Source organism: Carettochelys insculpta, chromosome 9, assembly GCF_033958435.1.
Source record: "Carettochelys insculpta isolate YL-2023 chromosome 9, ASM3395843v1, whole genome shotgun sequence".
Lineage (NCBI taxonomy): Eukaryota > Metazoa > Chordata > Testudines > Carettochelyidae > Carettochelys > Carettochelys insculpta.
In genome coordinates this window covers 23,258,044-23,276,825 of record NC_134145.1, presented here as the reverse complement: position 1 = coordinate 23,276,825, position 18,782 = coordinate 23,258,044, and the positions used below count along the sequence as shown (strand labels likewise).

The window sequence follows — 18,782 nt, the reverse complement described above, 5'->3', positions numbered from 1 at the left end:
GTGGCAGCAACCCAGCTCCACTCTGTGCCCAGCACCAGCAAAGATAACCCAGCCCCAGGGTCATTCCTGTCCTCCACCGTACCTCCTCCATTCCACACCATACCTTACTCCTCACTGCTAGCGTCTGGTACTCCACCAATACCTTTACCCTGAGACCCCTCATGAACTCTGATACTTTGCTGTGGGTCCCTCACAGGCCACCAACCCTTATTGCTGAATGCCCTGATAACCCCAGCACCCTACGCTAACTTTATGCCCACAAATTGTCCCTCATGTACCCAACCCTGACTCCTGCACCCTCACATCCCAAGCCCAATGCCCTGGGCCTCTCTCACTCCGTTCCATAGTTTTTTGGAATACATTCACCTCTTGTTGTATTAGCACAATTGGTTCCCAACTTTCTGCTCGTAGGTGAAAACTGGTCAGAGGGACACTAAATTCCCATTAAAATACATGTAAAAGTCTCTGGTTGGTTCCAAGTGCTCATAATTCGGCGAAGGAGTGGCAGTATGTGGTGCTACTTTTAAAAGGTAAATGAATTTTGGATTGCGGGGGTTGGGGAGGGTTAAAAGCTGGGGGCAGTTTGGAGCCATGAGCGGGAGGGAGGGTTAAAACCTGGGGTGGGTTGGGTCTGTGGGACAGGCAGGGGGTTAAAGCTGTGGTGGGTTGGGTGCGTGAAGCAGGCGGGGGAGGTTCAGGCTGCTGCAGATTGGGTCTGTGGGGCAGGTTAAGGCTGCTGCAGATTGGGCCTGTAGCCGGGGAGGGGGCTTAAGGCCATGGCAAGTTAGGTTTGTCAGGCTGGCAGGGTTTCAGGCTGCAGCAGGTTGGGGCGACAGGGCAGACGGGGTGTTAAGGTGGTAGCGGGTTAGGGCCGTGGAGCCGGTGGAGGTTCAGACTGCAGCAGGTTGGGTCTGTGGGGCTGCTGGGGGGTGGGTTCAGGCTGCGGCGGGTTTGATCTGTGGGATGTGAGGCAAGGCTCCTGTTGTGGTGGGGGGGAGTTCACTCATCTAGTGAACAAAGGTAGGTATATGTGTCCCTTGTTTTAGCGCGTACTCGTAAGTAAAGTACTTGTTTAACGAGGGATGAGTGTATTCCTAATTGAGTCATGATTTGTTTAGCATCTTAAAGCTGAGCTATGCATGAATATTATGCATTTTGGTGCGTTCGATAGCTTGAGTTGCTAGGATGACAATACAGGTACCTCGGGTAGCGTTAGTTTTCTTTTTATTTGATTTCATATTAAGTAAACATTGTAAACATTTCTCCTTGTTAATTATTCCTTATCTTAATGTAATTTTTTTCTACACCTATGGCCTGTTTATAATATATATTTATATCCAGGGTTTTTTGTTTTTTTTTGTTCTTTCTGGTGGTGCACATCCTCATTCTCTCTTGGTATTGGTGTTGCACATGAGAAATTTAACCTGCTCAAAAGAAAGTTCAACTCATGCAAGGATGGAAAAATCTTTTTGGGAACACTGCTCTGCTGCCCTGCGCACTATCAGGAGACTCCCAGTGCATGCATGGGTCTGGGGGTGGCTAGGAGAGTCATGGGTGTGCAAACACTGATTTACTTCAGCTCTGGAAGGCTGCAGGTCTAGGTCACAGTACGCAGGATCAAACCCCTAAATAAATCCATCTCTGTGCAAAAAAAGTTTTTATTAAGCATAAATAAAAGCACTTAAATCCTATTAAGTGAGAACAGGCAGATCAAGGTTAACTTACTATGTTGAAACGAAAATGCATAGTTAATCCTAACTTTTCCAAGAGATGTATTGCATACAGGTCCTTATGAGGTGAGGTAAGATGTTTTGGGAGTAAAGGAACTTTGAAGTAGCACGGGTCCTTCAAAGTGCTTGCAGCTACACTGCTTGCTGGTGCTTTGAAGTTAGCAACTTTGAAGTTTGTGTTGTGAGCGTTATGCTAATGAGGTGCTGCATATGCAGTGCAGCACCTCATTGCTATTCTCCGATTGGGCTCATTTACATGCTCCCTTCGAAGGAGGGGGCTAGTGTAGACAAGCCCTGAGTAACGAATATATTCATAAGCCAATTTTCATAAAGTATAGGTGGGGGACACCATCACAGCCAGCATTTGTTGCTCAATTTTATCCAACTTTCTACAGCAAATTGCAGTGGGTCAGTATTTGATGAGAGAGAAATGATCTAACATCTCCCCAAATTGAACGTGAATACTCTTGAGTTTTGTGGGTTTTCATAGCTGAAGGGCAGGTGGTAGGATCCATTTCCAAATGTTAGATAAATCTGGAAAGGAAAAGCCAATTTGGCTTCTATGGCTCAGAAGTGGAAGTTGAGTCAGATCCTCCTGTGTGCCTCTCCTCCCTTATTTTAATTTCTCCTAGTGAGGTCCACGTGCTTCCCCAGCTAGGCTTCCAACAGTGGTGCATTGTCCTCTCAGATCACCCAATTTCTTCTTGGGGAGCAGCCAGCTGAGGCCACCAGCACCCTTAATCCAGTCTGAGGAAGTCTTCTGAGGGTGAAATCTGGTCCAAAGCCTTTTACACACATTCCCTATTCACAGTGCCACTCCCTTTCTAGCACGTTGCCCTCCATTTACAACAAGTTGCTGTGCATGGGTCTCACCTTTGCTATCTTTTCTTTCCTTTTCCTGTTGGTAGTGGCTGATGGCATGCTGGAAAATGTAGTCCCTTCCCTGCTCCAGGGTCAACTCTTATCAGGAAGCTGGCCAAGGAACCACAGCTCTCAAGGATGCCTTTGGCTCTCAGCTGCCATGCTGGATCCAGTACTGCTCTGCACAGGCTCTGACAGCCCTTCTGAGCTTGTGTCTGGGGGGCACAGAGCTACTGGTGTTACGGTGTGAGATTAACCAAATCAGCAGCAAAAGAGCTTTTGTAGCACCAAACTGGTGAACACAAAGTTATAACATCGTAAAATACTAGAACTGGGAGGGACCTCCACAGATCATCAAGTCCATTTCCCTGCCCTCATGGCAGGATCAAGCACCATCTGTATCATCCCTGTTAGCTATTTATCTAACCTGTTCTTAAATATTTCCAATGATGGGAGATTCTGCAACCACCCCAGGCAATTTATTTCAGTACTTAACCACCCTGATAAGAATTATTTCCTAATGTGCCATCTAAACCTTCTTTGCTGCAATTTAAGCCCATTGCTTCTTGTGCTGTTGTCAGGGACTAAGAAAATTAATTTTTCTCCCTCCTTGTAATACCCTTTAAAATACTTGAAAGTTGCTATCATGTCCCTTTTAGCCTTCTCTTTTCCAAACTAAACATTTAATCTTCTGTCATAGGTAATATTTTCTAGACTGTTAATCATTTTAGTTGTTCTTCTCTGGATCCTTTCCAGTTTCTCCATGGTTTTGCTTAAAATGTGGAGCCCAGAACTGGACACAATACTCCAGATGAGGCCTAATTAGTGCAGAGTAGAGTAAAATAATTACTTCTCATGTCCTGCTCACAACACTCCTGTTAATGAATCCTAGAATAATGTTTACTTTTTTTCCAATAGTATCATACTGTTGACTTGTACTCAGCTTGTGGTCCACTACAGCCCCATGCTCCCTTTCTGCGGTGTTCCTTCCCAGGGAGTCTCTTCCAGTTTTGAGTGTGTGAAACTGATTGTTTCTCCCTAAATGCGGTACAGTACTTTGCCTTTGTCCTTATTGAGCTTCATCCTGTTTGCCACAGACCATTCGTCCAGATCTTTTTGAATTCTGACTCTGTCCTTCAAAGCACTTGCAACCCCACCCAACTTGGTATCATCTGGAAAACTGGTAAGGGTACTCTGTGCCATTATCTAAATAATTTATGAAGATTGTGAACAGAACTGGTCCCAAAACTGACTCCTGCAGAACCCCATTTGTTATTCCCTTAAAGCCTGAGTGAACTATTAAAAACTACTCTGTGAATGGTTATCCAACTAATTACATACTCACCTACGAGTAGCCCCATCTAGGTTGCATTTCCTTAGTTTACTGATAAGGTGATGTGATACTGTGGCAAATGCTTTACTAAAGTTTAGGTATACCACACCCACTGCTTCTGCTTTATCCAGAAGGCATGTTATGTTATCAAAAAAAGCTGTGAAGTTGGTTTGACATGATTTGTTCCTGACAAATCTGTTCTGACTGTTATCTATCACCTTATTATCTTCCAGATGGATTCCTTTATGATGTGCTCCATTATCTTTCCTGGCACTGGAGTTAAGCTGACTGGTTTGTAGTTTCCTGGATTGTTCTTGTTTCCCTTTTTACAGATGGGCACTCTATTTGCCCTTTTCCAGGTTTCCGGAATGTCTCCCAACTTCCATGACTTTTCAAAGATCACAGTCTAACACAATCCCTTTTATTCATTCCAGCCCATGTCTCCCACCAGACAAAAAGCTGTAAAATAGTGAGAGTTTCCTGAAAGCCTAGTTTATCATATGTGAGGCTCTGCTCATCTCTAAAGATCAGCAGCTTCCCCCAAGTCAGATCCCACCCAAATATCATGCTGTCGGACGGTCTTTTGTAAACTAACTGAAGCTGTATTAATAAAAGAATAGTTTATAAAAGGTTAATAATATATCATAAACCTACCAGTGATTGTAAAGTTCTTATATCAGGTTTGTAGCAGCAATGGACTAGACCGCTGGCTTGCAATTCTCTCTTGTAATTTCCAAAAAATTGGTAGGGCCTCAGTTTGTTGTTCAAAATACTCATTTTAGGTGTAAATTCACAGGCCAGAAAATAAATGCAGGGATGAGGCAAAATGGAGTTTTCTCAGTTCTCTTTTATATCCTCTGCCGTGAACGTGGAAATCCAATCTTTATAGATTGAATCTGAGGTCACACGTCCACATCGTATGATCTCGCGTCTTTTTCTGAATCTCAGGGGTTGGCCGCTGGCTCTTTGCTGCCAATGACAGCTGTGGGAGGATTTATTGCAGTGTGGATTTTGATGAATGATGAACCATTCGATGATGGATGGACCAGCATTGAGCTGTCTGGGTGTCATGTAAACCTACCTTGTGGTTGTCACTCAAGAACAAAACATATGTTTGCGTACAAATACACAGCAACTATTAATTACTTCCAATATACAAATGAACATGCATATAAGCAGGGCTACCATACTTTAGGATACAACTTTTCCACTGATATCAGGAAGTATAATAGGTTCCTGTGGCTTGTTTTCTCCATTCTTATCTCTGCAAAGGGAAGTATAGAATGTTGTCAGATTGAAGGGCCTTGCTCCATGGTGAAGTGTGTTAGTTGGCCTGATTATATGTTGCAATACACTAAGTCATTTGCACCAATATAAGGTGCAGCAGAATCAGAATGACAGGTTTCTTGGTGACCTTATTTCAGTAGTGCTAATGATTGCAGTGGGTGAAGAACAGCACAGAACTGGTTCCAGTGGTTGTAACGATAAATACTTTGGGAGAGCTGAGCCAATACCCAGCTCTCCATATGAGTATTTTAAAACTCTCATTTCTTCAAAAAATATTTTTTTTTTAATTGTAGACAGAGGACCAAGTTCAGAATTGATGCAAGTGAGTATTACTCCAGTGATTTAATTGTTGCTCCCATTTATACCTGGACTGAATTTGGCCCAGTGGTTGTAACAGACTGAGTTAATTAGATGGTGCTAACTAATTTAGTCAGAACATAAGTTAAAGTACAATGACCCCTCTGAATCAGTAAAACTGTAATAGCAGGTTACTTGTAACAGATGGAACGTCATCTGTCAAGAGTTTAAATTTGTTACAGGCTAGAAATAATTGGTAAAATAGAATTATTGAGAAGCCTGGGTCATGTAGCATTGAATTCTGGCTCCAGAGAGGATTTGATAAATTACTTTAGGCACTGTCCAAAATCAAGCCAATGAAAAAGCAAATTGACATCCAAAAGGACGTCTGTCAGGAATGACAGTTGATATTTAAGATTAACTTTTCTGAATTTGGGGCTAGAGATCTTTTCATATGGTTGATTCTGTGTTTATCTAAATGCCTCTTCTTTCTGAACAGCTCAATTATTTGAAATGATTGTGCTCTTGATTTCCTCATGATAGATTGGTACAGAGCCATCCTGGAGAGGGACTGCAAACTGTAGCTAATATATGGGCATTTGTTTTTAAGGTGGCTGGGGCGGTTGAGATGGGGCAGCACCAAGCTTCAGGACTTTGGCAGTGTTATTCTAAAAAGTTGCAAAGTTGGCTTCAAAATCTCTTGCATCCCCTGCCACAGAATTGAGCCCTGTGTGTTTGGGGACAAGGTAGGACAGAAGAAATGCTGAATGTGGCTGAAGCAGGAGCAGAAATACTGCCTCAGTTCTAGTTACCTGGGACTTTTGCTTATCTTAGGTGGCATGTTTACAGTAAGCAAAGTGTGACATAACTTCAACTGAAATAACAGATTAATTACCTTGAATTACCCGTTTCACCTATAAGGAAGTCCAGTACATAAATTCAGTATTTGAAGTGTTTGGTTAATTTAAATCTGTATGCACATTTTATAATTTTATGGGCCTATAGTAATAATAAGCTTTGCAGCCCATGTCCTAATGTACATGGAACTGTTGATTTATGGCTTATGCACAGAGCTCTGCATGGATGCAAAATTGGTATCTGCATCTGCATCGGCAAAAATAATCCATGGATATCTGCATCCAAATCCAGGGTTCGAGATACAAAATTTGTATACATATCCATATCTGCAAAAATGAGCCGTGGATATCTGCATCCACAACCACAAATGCAGATACCCACAGATAGAAAGTGGATAGTTGCAGAGTGTCAGGGTTCCATTTATTCTAGTGATATGATTTTTAAGAAATGCACTGTGACTATTTTGTAACATTGTGTATTGAATGGATATTTGGTAGCGACTTTTGCTGCCTAGCGTATTTCTATAATAATACTTATTATAGTTGTGGTGCTTTACAGGTTCAAAGCATGAAATATACATTAACTGAGTAGGCCTCACAACACCCTGTGAGTGCAGATAAGTATTACAGAGGGGAGAACTGATGCAGAAGGGTGAAGTGACTTGTCCAAGTCTACACAATTAGTCGGGGATTAGAATTTGAGCCATGCTGTTTTGTTTAGATTACACTGGTTTGTGAGTATTTTGAACTTGTTGGAAGAACATGAGAAATAACTTAATGATACTAGCACAGAACTTCTCTTATGGTAAAATTTTCATGAGAAACCTAACTTGTTTCAGAACTTGCAATAAATGGGAAACACTGTTCATATGTGCAGTTGTGTTTTGTCTGGCAACGTCTCCTGAACTAGATTTTAATCAGGCAATTTTATCTTTGTGTCCTGTTTATGCCACTTGTGTTGTGCAGTTATAAGATTTTTCCCACTGAAGTGACTTTCTGTTTTGATTATAGTTTGTATTTTATGTGCAAGCATTAGGTTCACTGTGCCATAGATAAGTTATCTACATTCAATTTGCATGGTTGTTTCATATAATTATTAACCTTGTGAAATTTCATGAATGTTACGAAGTTTAGATTTTGTATGGATTAAGCTTGTGAGTTATTCATTTCCTGGTGTTAAAAAAAATATGAGGATAAATGACTTTTAAATCTCTTATGGCTATGGAAGATTCCATGCAACTTAAGCAATTTCTTTCGCAACATGGAACTGTGCAATATATTGGACTCTCTTGATTTGTTCAAGCCGTCAGTTGAGTTCACTGCATCCATTGCACAATAGTTCTAATGCCTGGATAAGGTATAAATTATTTCTGACTAATATCTCAATGTTTCTTTTTGGAAATGTTTGAGAGGAAGATAGCTGGAAGTTGTAGTTCACATTCCTCAAAGGTATAGTATGTCACTTCCCCCATTGTACACCCTCTGTGTGGTTCTAGAATGCTGTGCAGATGCCCATAGGAATCCAAGGTGGCTCATTCCACTTGGGAAACTTCTGCTTTCCTCAGTCTTAAACTGGAAGGCAGAAGAGAAATCTCTACTTACACGTTTTTAGTCAAAACAAAGCAGCGAAAATGTAGCACTTTAAAGACTAACAAAATGATTTATTCGGTGATGAGCTTTCGAGGGACAGACCCACTTCATCAGATCAATTTTGTGTTTCCAGTACAGACTGACATTTATAACTATAGAGAACCAGAAAAAAATTGCAATAAGAACTGACAAATCAGTAACTTCTTTGTTAATATTCAACACATTGTAGTCAATTAGTGATGTGGATGAATAATTGGCTATTGGTAAAAGTTGCTGATTATTGTTCTTGTTCATTTAAGTCAGAATGTCATTTTGCATTTGGAGTCCATAATTCCACATCTTGGAAACCCTTGGGTAAGGCAAATATTTCTGGTCCTATTAACATACTGATTACCAAAAAAGAGCAGCAGTTGAGGATGTGACAGCAGTGAGAGCCATTGCAAGAACTGACACTGGTCACACACAAAGTAAAAAGTAGTCAAGTAGCACTTTAAAGACTAACAAAATAATTTATTAGGTGAGTTTTCATGGGACAGACCCACTTCTTCAGACCATAGCCAGACCAGAAGAGATTCAATATTTAAGGCACAGAGAACCAAAAATAGTAATCAAGGTTGACAAATCAGAAAAAAAATGATCAAGGTGAGCAAATCAGAGAGTAGAGGGGCGGGGGGAGGGGGGAGTCAAGAATTAGATTAAGCCAAGTTTGCAAAAGAGCCCCTATAATGACCCAGAAAATTCACATCCTGGTTCAAACCATGTGTTAATGTGTCGAATTTGAATATAAAAGAGAGTTCAGCAGCCAGTGCAGACTTCAACCTCTCTTAGAGAAAGAGTTAATGGGCACAAAACAGACATAAAAACACTCCTGATCCACAAACCGGTCAGCGACATTTTAATGGAGTGGGCCATTATGTTAATGACTTAAGAGTTTGCGTCTTACTGAAGAGGAATTTTCACACTCTTTTGGAATGAGAGGCTGCTGAACTCTGTTTATATTCAAATTCGACACATTAACACATGGTTTGAACCAGGATGTGAATTTTCTGGGTCATTATAGGGGCTCTTTTGCAAACTTGGCTTAATCTAATTCTTGACTCCCCCCTCCCCCCGCCCCTCTACTCTCTGATTTGCTCACCTTGATATTTTTTTTTTCTGATTTGTCAACCTTGGTTACTATTTTTGGCTCTCTAAGCCTTAAATTATTGAGACTGTTCTGGTATGGCTACAGTCTGAAGAAGTGGGTCTGTCCCATGAAAACTCACCTAATAAATTATTTTGTTAGTCTTTAAAGTGCAACTTCACTGCTTTTTTGTTTTGATAGTATATAGACTAGTACAGCTTTCTCTCTTACTGGTCACACACAGTTTTGCATGTTTGGCCTTTTAGCAGGATTGTTTAGCTTCCTAAAACAGTGTTGAGGCCTTGGAACATTTAGGACTAATTTTTCTCTGTTTTTGTGTTCACGCTTCAGGATCACAAATGACAACTTGTGCCGAAGATGGTGTTTCAGTATCAATCTGGTTAGAACTGCCGATCAGGTAAAATTAAGAACACTGTCATTTTCACTCGCAAATAATCGTAGGTGCAAAACAGAGGCCGAGTTGAGGCCCATTAAAAAGTTAGTATTTGGGACCAAATTGTCACCTCAGCCATTAAATCTGTGCTAGCCAAATTCACATGCAGAATTGTTTGCATGTGCAAAGCCTGGATTTATTTGTGCAAACAGAATAGCTAAATGGGTTGTTTATGCAAACCATTTTGAATGTAATTTTACAAGTGTCGTTTCAAGACGTGGCCCTCTGGGTAAATATTATGTGATAGCTCAACACGGGCCTTATAAAATCCATATATCAACATGCCAGCTTGCTTTTCCAGCAAAGAATTACTGTTAAGCCACTTTCAAGTACAATAAGAAGTTGAAAACAATCGACCTTGGTTCTAAATTTAGGAGACTTCTAGGCTACGTCTACATGTGAACACTACATTGAAATAGCGCATTTCGATGAATAACATCTACACGTCCTCCAGGGCTGGTGCCGTCAACGTTCAACATCAACGTTGGGCAGCACCACATTGAAGTAGGCGCTGCGAGGGAACGTCTGCACGCCAAAGTAGCACACATCGAAATAAGGGTGCCAGGAACAGCTGCAGACAGGGTCACAGGGCGGACTAGCGCTTCCGGGGCAACAGCTAGCTGCTCCCTTAAAGGGCCCCTCCCAGACACACGCAGCCTGCACAGCACGTGGTCTGCAGAGCCATAGGCACGCACACCTCGGGCGACGCAGTCATGGACCCCCAGCAGCAGCAGCAGCAGCAGCCAGAGGTCCACCCAGCCGCCCCTGTAGGAGCAGTGCTCGCCCTGCTCCATGCCAGGCAGGAGGCAGCTGATCACATCCTAGCCACAGAGGAGGAGCTGCCCGCAGGGGAGGAGGACGCAACCCCCAACCCTGCAGCACCCCCGCCTCACACGCCGCCGGCTGTGGAACTACCCCACGAGCACCGACTGGTGGGAGCAGCTGGTGCTCGACGAGTGGGACGATGACCGCTGGCTCCAGAACTTTTGCATGAGCCGGCAGACATTTCTGGAGCTATGCCAGTGGCTCACCTCCACACTGAGGCACCAGGATATCTTCATGCCGCGTGCCCTCAGTGTGGAGAAATGGGTCGGCATCGCTGTCTGGAAGCTGGCCACTCCAGACAGCTACCGATCCGTGGGCCAGCAGTTTGGCATCGGCAAGGCCACCGTCGGGGCTGTCCTCATGGAGGTAAGAGGACCCACGGGGGGAGGGGGCGGCAGCTCTGGCAGGGGAGGGGAGGGGGGCCCTGGCAGGGGAGGGCCACACACACCCTGCACACCCCTCACTGGTGCTCTCCCATGTGCTTCCCCTGCAGGTCGTCCGCGCCATCAACGCCATGCTCCTCCACAGGCTCGTGAGGCTTGGGGACCCGGATGCCGCCATTGCGGGCTTTGCCATCCTGGGCTTCCCCAATTGCTTCGGGGCTCTGGATGGGACCCACATCCCCATCCGCGCCCCGGAGCACAGTGGAGGACGCTACCTAAACCAGAAGGGCTACCACTCAGTAGTCCTCCAGGCCTTGGTGGACAGCCGAGACCGCTTCCTGGACATATATGTGGGCAGGCCTGGCAGCAACCACGATGCCCGGGTATTCCGGAATTTGGGCCTGTGCCGCCGGCTGGAGGCGGGGACCTACATCCCCCAGCGGGAGATCCCTGTGGGGGACACCACCATGCCCCTCTGCGTCATCGCAGACGCGGCATACCCCCTCCGGCCCTGGCTCATGCACCCTTACACGGGCCACCTGTCAGCCAGCCAGGAGTGCTTCAACATGCGCCTGAACCACCTGTGCCAGGTGGTGGAGCGCACATTTGGCCGCCTCAAGGGGCGCTGGAGGTGTCTCCTCACCTGCCTTGATGTGGGCCCCACCAATATCCCCCAGATTGTGGGCATGTGCAGCGCCCTACACAACCTCGTCAAGAGCAAGGGGGAGGCCTTCTTTCAGGGCTGGGCTGTGGAGGCCGGCAGGGCCGACGTGCAGCCACCCGCTGCCCCCAGTCGCCAGGTGGACCCCGAAGGGACCCGGGTCCGGGAGGCCCTGTGGGCCCAGTTCGACAAGGCTGCGGGGTGAACACTGGCAGGCCCCCCACTGCACCCCCTCCATCCTCCACAACACTCCCTGCCCTTACACCCACACCACAGAGCACCCAAGAGCGCACACCCCTCCCCTTTTCTTGTAAATAAAAGCAGACATGTTTTTTGTGAAACCAGAATATATATGTTGAACTCTTATTATATCGTAACTATGTACAGCCAAAATAAATATTATATATATATACGTATTATAAGATGAAAGGGAAAAAAAAGGGGAAGACAAGGAAGGGGGGAACTATTGACATGGGGGGGTAGGTATCATCATAACATAACAGAACAGGGGTCTAATACAAACTATTTACAAAAGATAGGTGAAGGGTATATATACAAAGCGGGGGGAGGCACGTCCTGGGCCCCACACCCCCTAATGTCCAGCGCTGGGGGTGGTCGGCCGCGAGCCGCGCCTCGGCCGCAGCCCACACCAGGGCTGGCTGGGGGCCGGGCGGACCGGGAGATAAGGCTGTGGGTGTCAACTGGCCCCAGGTCCCCCTCGACGGAAGGGCCCTCAGTGGCGGACGGCGGTGCAGCAGCGGGTGGAGCAGGCAGGGCGGGCAGAGCAGCGGCCGGCACGGCGTGGGGGGGGGCCAGGTAGTCTGCTATGCGCTCAAAAGTGCACATAAAGGCCCCCCAGGCCTCCTGGCGCCAGTCCAGCGCCCGCTGTTGGAGTTGGAGGTGCCGCTCCTCCACCCGCAGGCGCTGCTCGGAGACCTCCAGCTGCCGACGAAGGATGGCCAGCAGCTGGTGGTCCGTTGCCGTCCTCGGATGGTGCTGGCTCCGCCGTCGTCCCCGCCCTGGGGCCGGTTGGTGCTCCACCGAGGGGCTGGCCTGGAGTGATGGCCCCAGTGGGCTCTCCGGGACCACTGACACCTCACCGTCGCTCTCCTGTCCTTCCGATAGTGCAGCTGCGGAACACGGCGGGGGAAGAAGAGTGAAGACAGCCGTTAGTGTGGGCCCCGAGCCGTGGCCCTTGTCCCCCGACCCCTCTGCTGCTGGTTCCCCATCCCTGTCCCCGGGAGATGCTGCTGCTGATGGGTGTCCCACCCCTTCCCCCCGGGGGACCCTAGAGGTTCCGCTCCTCCCATCCCCAGGGATGGGGCATAGCACTGTCGTGCTGGGGGGGCAGGGGCTGATGCACTCTTCTGAGAGACGTGCCACTGCTGTCCTTGGGGCCACGGTCATCTGGGCATGTGAAGGGCCCTGGTCATGTCTGTTAGCCCTGCCCCTCAACTCCAGGGGTGTGCACCGGGGGGTACATACCTGATGGTCCACTCCCACAGTTGGGGTACACCTGGTGGGTGGATGCCCTGCTGGAGTTCCAGGACGGGATGTGGATCCGGAGCCCCGTGTTGCTGGAGGACGACTCCCCCTCCTCCTCCTCCAGTGCCCCAGGGGTGGGCTCTTGGGGGGGCCCCTGGGGTGCGGGGCTTACCTCCTGGGCGGACTGCACCTCTGGGGCCTGCTGGGGCTCGTTGGCTGAGGTATCAAGAGTGGCCGGAGGGGAGGACGTGTGCCGGGGGCCCAGGATGGCCCTGAGCTCCCTGTAAAAGGGGCAAGTGACAGGGGCGGCCCCAGATCGGCCGGCCGGCCGCATCCCAGGCCCGGGCGTAACCCTGCCGCAGCTCCTTCACCTTACTCCTGACGTGGTAAGGAGTGTGGGCAGGGTGACCCCAGGCGGCCAGGCCCTCGGCCAGCCAAGCGAATGCATCCGCGTTCTGCCTCTTGCTCCCCGTTACCTGGAGCACCTCCTCCTCACTCCAGAGCCCCAGCAGGTCCTGAAGCTCGGCCTCCATCCAGGAGGGGCCCCGCTGCTGCTTCCCAGCCTGGCTGCTGGTCTGGGAGCCCTGGCTCCCCTTGGGGGGGGTCCCCTGGGGGCACTTAGGGGGCTGGGGGGTGGCCATCGCAGTGCTGGGGGGTGGTTGTGGCTGCAGAGGAGCGTGCAGGCTGGCCGCGTGGCTGGGCTGCCGCCTGCATGCTCTCTCAGCTTCCTGCACAGGAAGGCAGGGGGCGGGGACCTTTAAGGGGCCGCTGCACACGGCAACCATCGAGCTCAGGGGCTGGAGACAGCGTCTCTCAACCCCTCAGCTGATGGCCGCCATGGCGGACCCTGCTATTTCGATGTTGCGGGATGTGCAACGGCTACATGTTCCCTACTTCGATGTTGAATGCCGAAGTAGGGCGCTATTCCCATCTCCTGATGGGGATAGCGACTTCGACATCTCACCGCCTAACGTCAATGTTAACTTCGAAATAGCGCCCAACACGTGTAGCCGTGACGGGCGCTATTTCGAAGTTGGCACGGCTACTTCGAAGTAGCCGGCACGTGTAGACGCGGCTCTAATGTGTTAGCTACTGGCAGAATGCTCACAAATTTATTTGTAAATAAGTACTCATGAATATGTCCAAGTGTCTCTCTCAAGACTAAATATTGAAGTATGATACAAAAAAGGTTAGTAGTCCAGTATCACTGTGAAGTAGACAAACAGGATTATCCTAATTTTACAGAAGACTAAACAGACATATGTCATCAGAGCTGGGATTAGAAAGGGTTTTTTCTGGCTTTTATGGAAAACTAGCAAATTATAAAATATTTAAAATATCAATGGTTGTGAGGGTACTTACTGGCATTGTAAGTGGGTGGGTCTGCATGTTTGTGCTTTCTTGGAATCAATAACATGACTAGATTCATTTGCAAAAGGTATATTGTAGGCTATTAAATATCTTCTCATAGCAGATTTCAGCTGCTTAGCACCGTGGTTATTTTTCAGTGAAAAACTATACTGGTCAAATGCCCCTCAAATTTTAATGAGATTTCAGATTAAACTGAGTTTCTCTTTTTTTTGGTGTTAGCTTTCTAGTCAGGATGTATATGACTTCCCACTCGTTACCACCACTGCATGAAAAGAGTTCATTATATCTTCCAGTTGCCTGTTGGTTCTCTGATGTTCTTGACATCAGTTTGTTACATTTAGTTATACTGGATTCTTATTACACTGCAGTGCAACTTTGAACATATTGAATTCACATTTTACTCTCTGCAAAAGAGGTATTAACTATTATCATTGGCAGGAGGGAGCATATCATAGGTGAAACATCAAACGTAAGTGGGGAAAAATGATAGCAGTGATGTATATAGCCATCAAAAGCACAAATGTGTCTTTAAACCTACAGGTCCCCCATATATCAATAACACTCATTTTCGATATCTTCTGTTAATTTGCAAACTTGCCTCTGGCAAGAGAACAAGGAAACAATAGCACAATGAAATGAATGACAACACCCAGCTGTAGTAAGTGAGGTGCATAATGATTATAAGCTGTGAGAACAAAGGAGTTTAGTATGAAAGATCAGTTTGTGCTGATTCTAATTATTAGAGCTCTTTAGGGGAACTTTCTTTTAGACTGGACAGAGCACTGAAGATGGCATTTGGGAAAAGATACCATTGTGTGAATGCACTTCAGTTGGTAACATTTAGTCCTTGTTTAAGTGAGGGACTCCAGTACGAGATTAGAGTACAGGAGTTCCTCATTTCCATTTGGAACAGGTTTGTCTTTTATAGTCAGACCCTTCTAACTAGCATAAGACTTTTTGATTTTTGCCTTGATTCTCAAAGCATTTTATTCACTTCGATCTCTTCTCACCCTTTACTATATTTTTGTTTCTTATTTTTAAATATTCCTTATCCTAGGTTTTCCTCCCTTCCACCCTTACAATGCCATCCTAATCAGACAAGATGGATTACATGGAAGAAAGGTACATTAATTGCTTTTGCTGTGTAATTTGCTCCATGACGCCACTCTGTTGAGCTACCTTTGAGTCTTATACGATCAGTGTACTGAGGTAACATTTCTGTCTGTCAGTTGTGACTCCTGGTAACCGTTTGTTTCAGGTTTTCTCGCCAGCAGATGTCATACTAGTTCTACCACTTTTGATACAGTTCATGCTTCACTCCAGCCATTGTCTGCAAGGGAATAATAACAATAAATTAGACAGGGTTTGAAGAAACGTAACCTTTAATTCTTTTGCCCATTGGTTAATGAACCACACAAATAAGAGGGAAAGTTTTAATGTTAAAAACAAATTGAGTAGGATGAACAAAAACAAGCTCAACATAGAGCCAAAAATAAAGAGGATGGACAAAGAGAGGGAATGGTGAAGCCAGTCTGCAAAAGAGAGAATGTTCTCAAAGAGCGGGTGATAGGGGACTGAGGCTCAGGAGATCTGAGTTCTAATTTTGGCTCACAGACTTCTGCTTAACCTTGGGCAAGCTGCTTCATTTCTTCAGCTGTAAAGGGAAGACAAATCTACTTTCCTGTGTCTCCAGGTTATTGTGAAGATAACCTATGAATGTCTATACATGTCTTGGATTTGATAGTCTTCATAATATCCTACACATGGAAAAAGTTGAGCATTATACAATAAGCACATTGTACATACGCTGGTCCAGAACAAATACGATCAATGCTTTAAGGACAATGCAAGCAGCTGAGTTTGGACACTGAGATATCAAACCTTAAAGTTTCCTTGGTTTATTTTGAAGCAGAAAATTGAGACTCCTCGAGTTGGATTCTCAGATATATCTGGGTTATGCACCACCCAGATACTCCTCTATGCTGGGGAGTCCTGTGTGGTCACTCTTCCAGATTTCGATTAGCACGCTTGGTAGAGACATGTTAAATTGTACTGATAGGGTGTTCCCATTGGCATGGGTACTCCTGCCCCTTGCTAGGAGTAAGGGAAGTTGACAAGAGGGTTTGCTCCCATCGACCTCCCATAGTGGAGAGGAAACAAAAGTTGAATTAAGGTATGTGAACACCAATTACGTAATTAACATAGCTGGAGTTGTAACAGAGAGGAAGCTGTGTTAGTCTGTATATTAACAAAACAAGCCAGCAGTAATGTAGCACTTTAAAGACTAACAAAATAATCTGTTAGGTGATGAGATTTTGTGAGGCAGACTCATGAAAGCTCATCACCTAAAAAGTTATTTTGTTAGTTTTTAAAGTGCACATAGCTGGAGTTGTGTGTCTTAATTCAAACCTTCCCCTTTAGTGTAGACCTGGCCTAAGAGAACCATGTCAATGTGGTTTTGTTATTGTCTTGACTGGTGCTTAGAGGTCATGTAAAAGACAGTAAGTGCCACATCAGCCAGTTTTTGGCTTTGTTTTAGGTTCTAAACAGATCTTGTAGGTTCCAGCCTGCTTGGAACTTGTGATATAGTTGTGTGCCATGCACTACTGTATGGGAAGCTATATTTTGAGATAAATCTTAATTTACATTTTATTCTCTCTTCAATGGTTTGCATATTTTAGGGCGTCTGTCACTGGCCTCTTGTCTGTGGCCTTGTGAATAGCTAAAACTTTAGAAAATTATTACTATTGAAAAGTTTATTTTGCTGCTTCAGTTGCTTTAGTTCCCCCTTCTTCCCCGTCCTCCCCACCCTAACCATATTTGCTCAGTTACTCCATTTTGTTCCCCTTTATGTGTTCAGGAACCTGTGTGAAATCTCTGTTTAAAAGACAATAAATTGCTTTCCCCAGTGGAGTAGAATTTACCCTTCCTTGTTCTTGAAAGTGACCTACATAGAGTAGCTATTATTCACCTATCTTCTCTAAAGAACTGGGATGTGTTTTGTTTCTTTTTCAAGACTAAAGTATCTGTGAATGAATACAAAGCACTTAATCCGATCTCAGGTTCTAGGTATGTGACTAGAACGTCATGAGGAATTAGTAAGGAAAGGCATACATTTACTTCAGCCAAAATAAATAAATAAATAAAGGAGGAGCCAGTACTCAGCTGGTTCCCTGTCCTCACGCCCTAGCCAATCCCATGGCTATGGCTGCAGAGGTGCTGGTGCTCAGTACTGGCAAGTACCAGCACAAGAAAAAGCATTGCTTCTGGTAAAACGCCAATAAATTAGGTGTTTTCTTCAGGCTCCTGATAGGTCTCTGATACTGGCCACAGTGGCACAGTTTGGGCATTCTCACTTCAGGCCTTGGTGCATAAGTCAAATAAGAGGTGAGCAACAACAGAAAGAATGTGTTGGAAAATGGCATTAGAAAATCGTGAGTTCGTATGGGTCAGCAGTAATAATTTCTCCCGACATAAAGTTGCATGTCACAATAGCCTCCTGGTGTGAACATCAAACCACACGAACATACCTCTGCTTGTCAGAGCTCTGATGTGCCCTTCACTGAGAGAGGCAGCCAGCCAGCCAGCAATACTAGCACAGAAACACCCCAATGAGGATCCCCTGAAGTCATTCAACACACTTTCTATTTTTGATGCTAAGCTGGAATGCTGTATAGCTCCAGGTAGATAGCTACAACCTTTACTGGGAGACTTTTATTTAGTCCCATCTATTCACTTTTTTTTTTTTGGACTTCTTGCTGTCTCTTGCTATAAAAAGATCCTTGGCACCTCATCTTCATGTCATAAATAAATAAGTATATAATATACAAAGCACTTTCCAATTTATTTTTTCCTGACTTGCTGTCACTAAAAAATTAATTAAACAAGATAAAATATGGTTTAACTTGTTTCTTCTCTTCCCCTGTGCTTGTGTTTTCAGGCTTTTCACCATTTGGTTCCCTGCCTCCATTTGCAGAGCTTTTCTTTGGCAAATAGCTGGAGATATTATTCTTATTTTGGGGTGCAGAGCACTAAGATGGCACAGGCTTATTTCTCTTGATCCAGTTGTTTTGATGCAAAAATTGCAGTATGACTGCCTAACTGGCAGGATGGCCCTGCCACAACCTGCTTTCCAGATGATGCTCTCAGAATGGAAATAGAATGATCACGTTGTAAAACAAACTGCTGCTTGGAGTGTGGTTTCTCATCACAGCTGCAATTGAATGGAGACCAAACTGCACATCCAGAATACTGGACAACCTTAAGTAAGCACTGAAGATGAAGAGGGGGTGAGGATTAATTGTGGGGGTAAAGGTGGTGAAACATGGTTGTATTTTACTTATGTCCTTAGAGTCTTCATCTTACTCTTCTCTGACAATCAGTGCTTCCCTCTCTACCTGTGGAGCTTGGGAACATACAGAAATTGTACCAATTTAACAACCTCTGTTTCTAAATCATATTTGTTAAACTTGTGCAACTGTCTTCTATGGACACTTCTTAAGCATTTGAACAGTGAATAAAATTC

The 18,782-nt window shown here is 45.3% G+C and overlaps 1 protein-coding gene across 7 annotated transcripts in view; it reads left to right on the top strand.

Annotated features, from left to right (window-relative positions):
- The window catches only part of CRYZ (crystallin zeta), an 88,238-nt gene extending 76,455 nt beyond the window's left edge, over positions 1-11,783 (top strand). Inside the window, exons 1-6 of one of the 7 annotated variants that reach the window (XM_075003481.1) lie at positions 3,725-3,774; positions 4,158-4,215; positions 5,505-5,533; positions 9,430-9,496; positions 9,907-10,723; positions 10,851-11,783. In XM_075003481.1, coding sequence (XP_074859582.1) covers positions 10,523-10,723; positions 10,851-11,606 — 957 coding nt within the window. In that variant the 5' untranslated portion in view covers positions 3,725-3,774; positions 4,158-4,215; positions 5,505-5,533; positions 9,430-9,496; positions 9,907-10,522 and the 3' untranslated portion in view covers positions 11,607-11,783. Of the gene's footprint in view, positions 3,775-4,157; positions 4,216-4,260; positions 5,534-5,553; positions 6,255-6,924; positions 6,973-9,429; positions 10,724-10,850 lie in introns of those variants that run through there. The other 6 variants (XM_075003479.1, XM_075003484.1, XM_075003482.1 and 3 more) reach the window with 6 other exon arrangements.
- Positions 11,784-18,782: the final 6,999 nt, after the last annotated feature.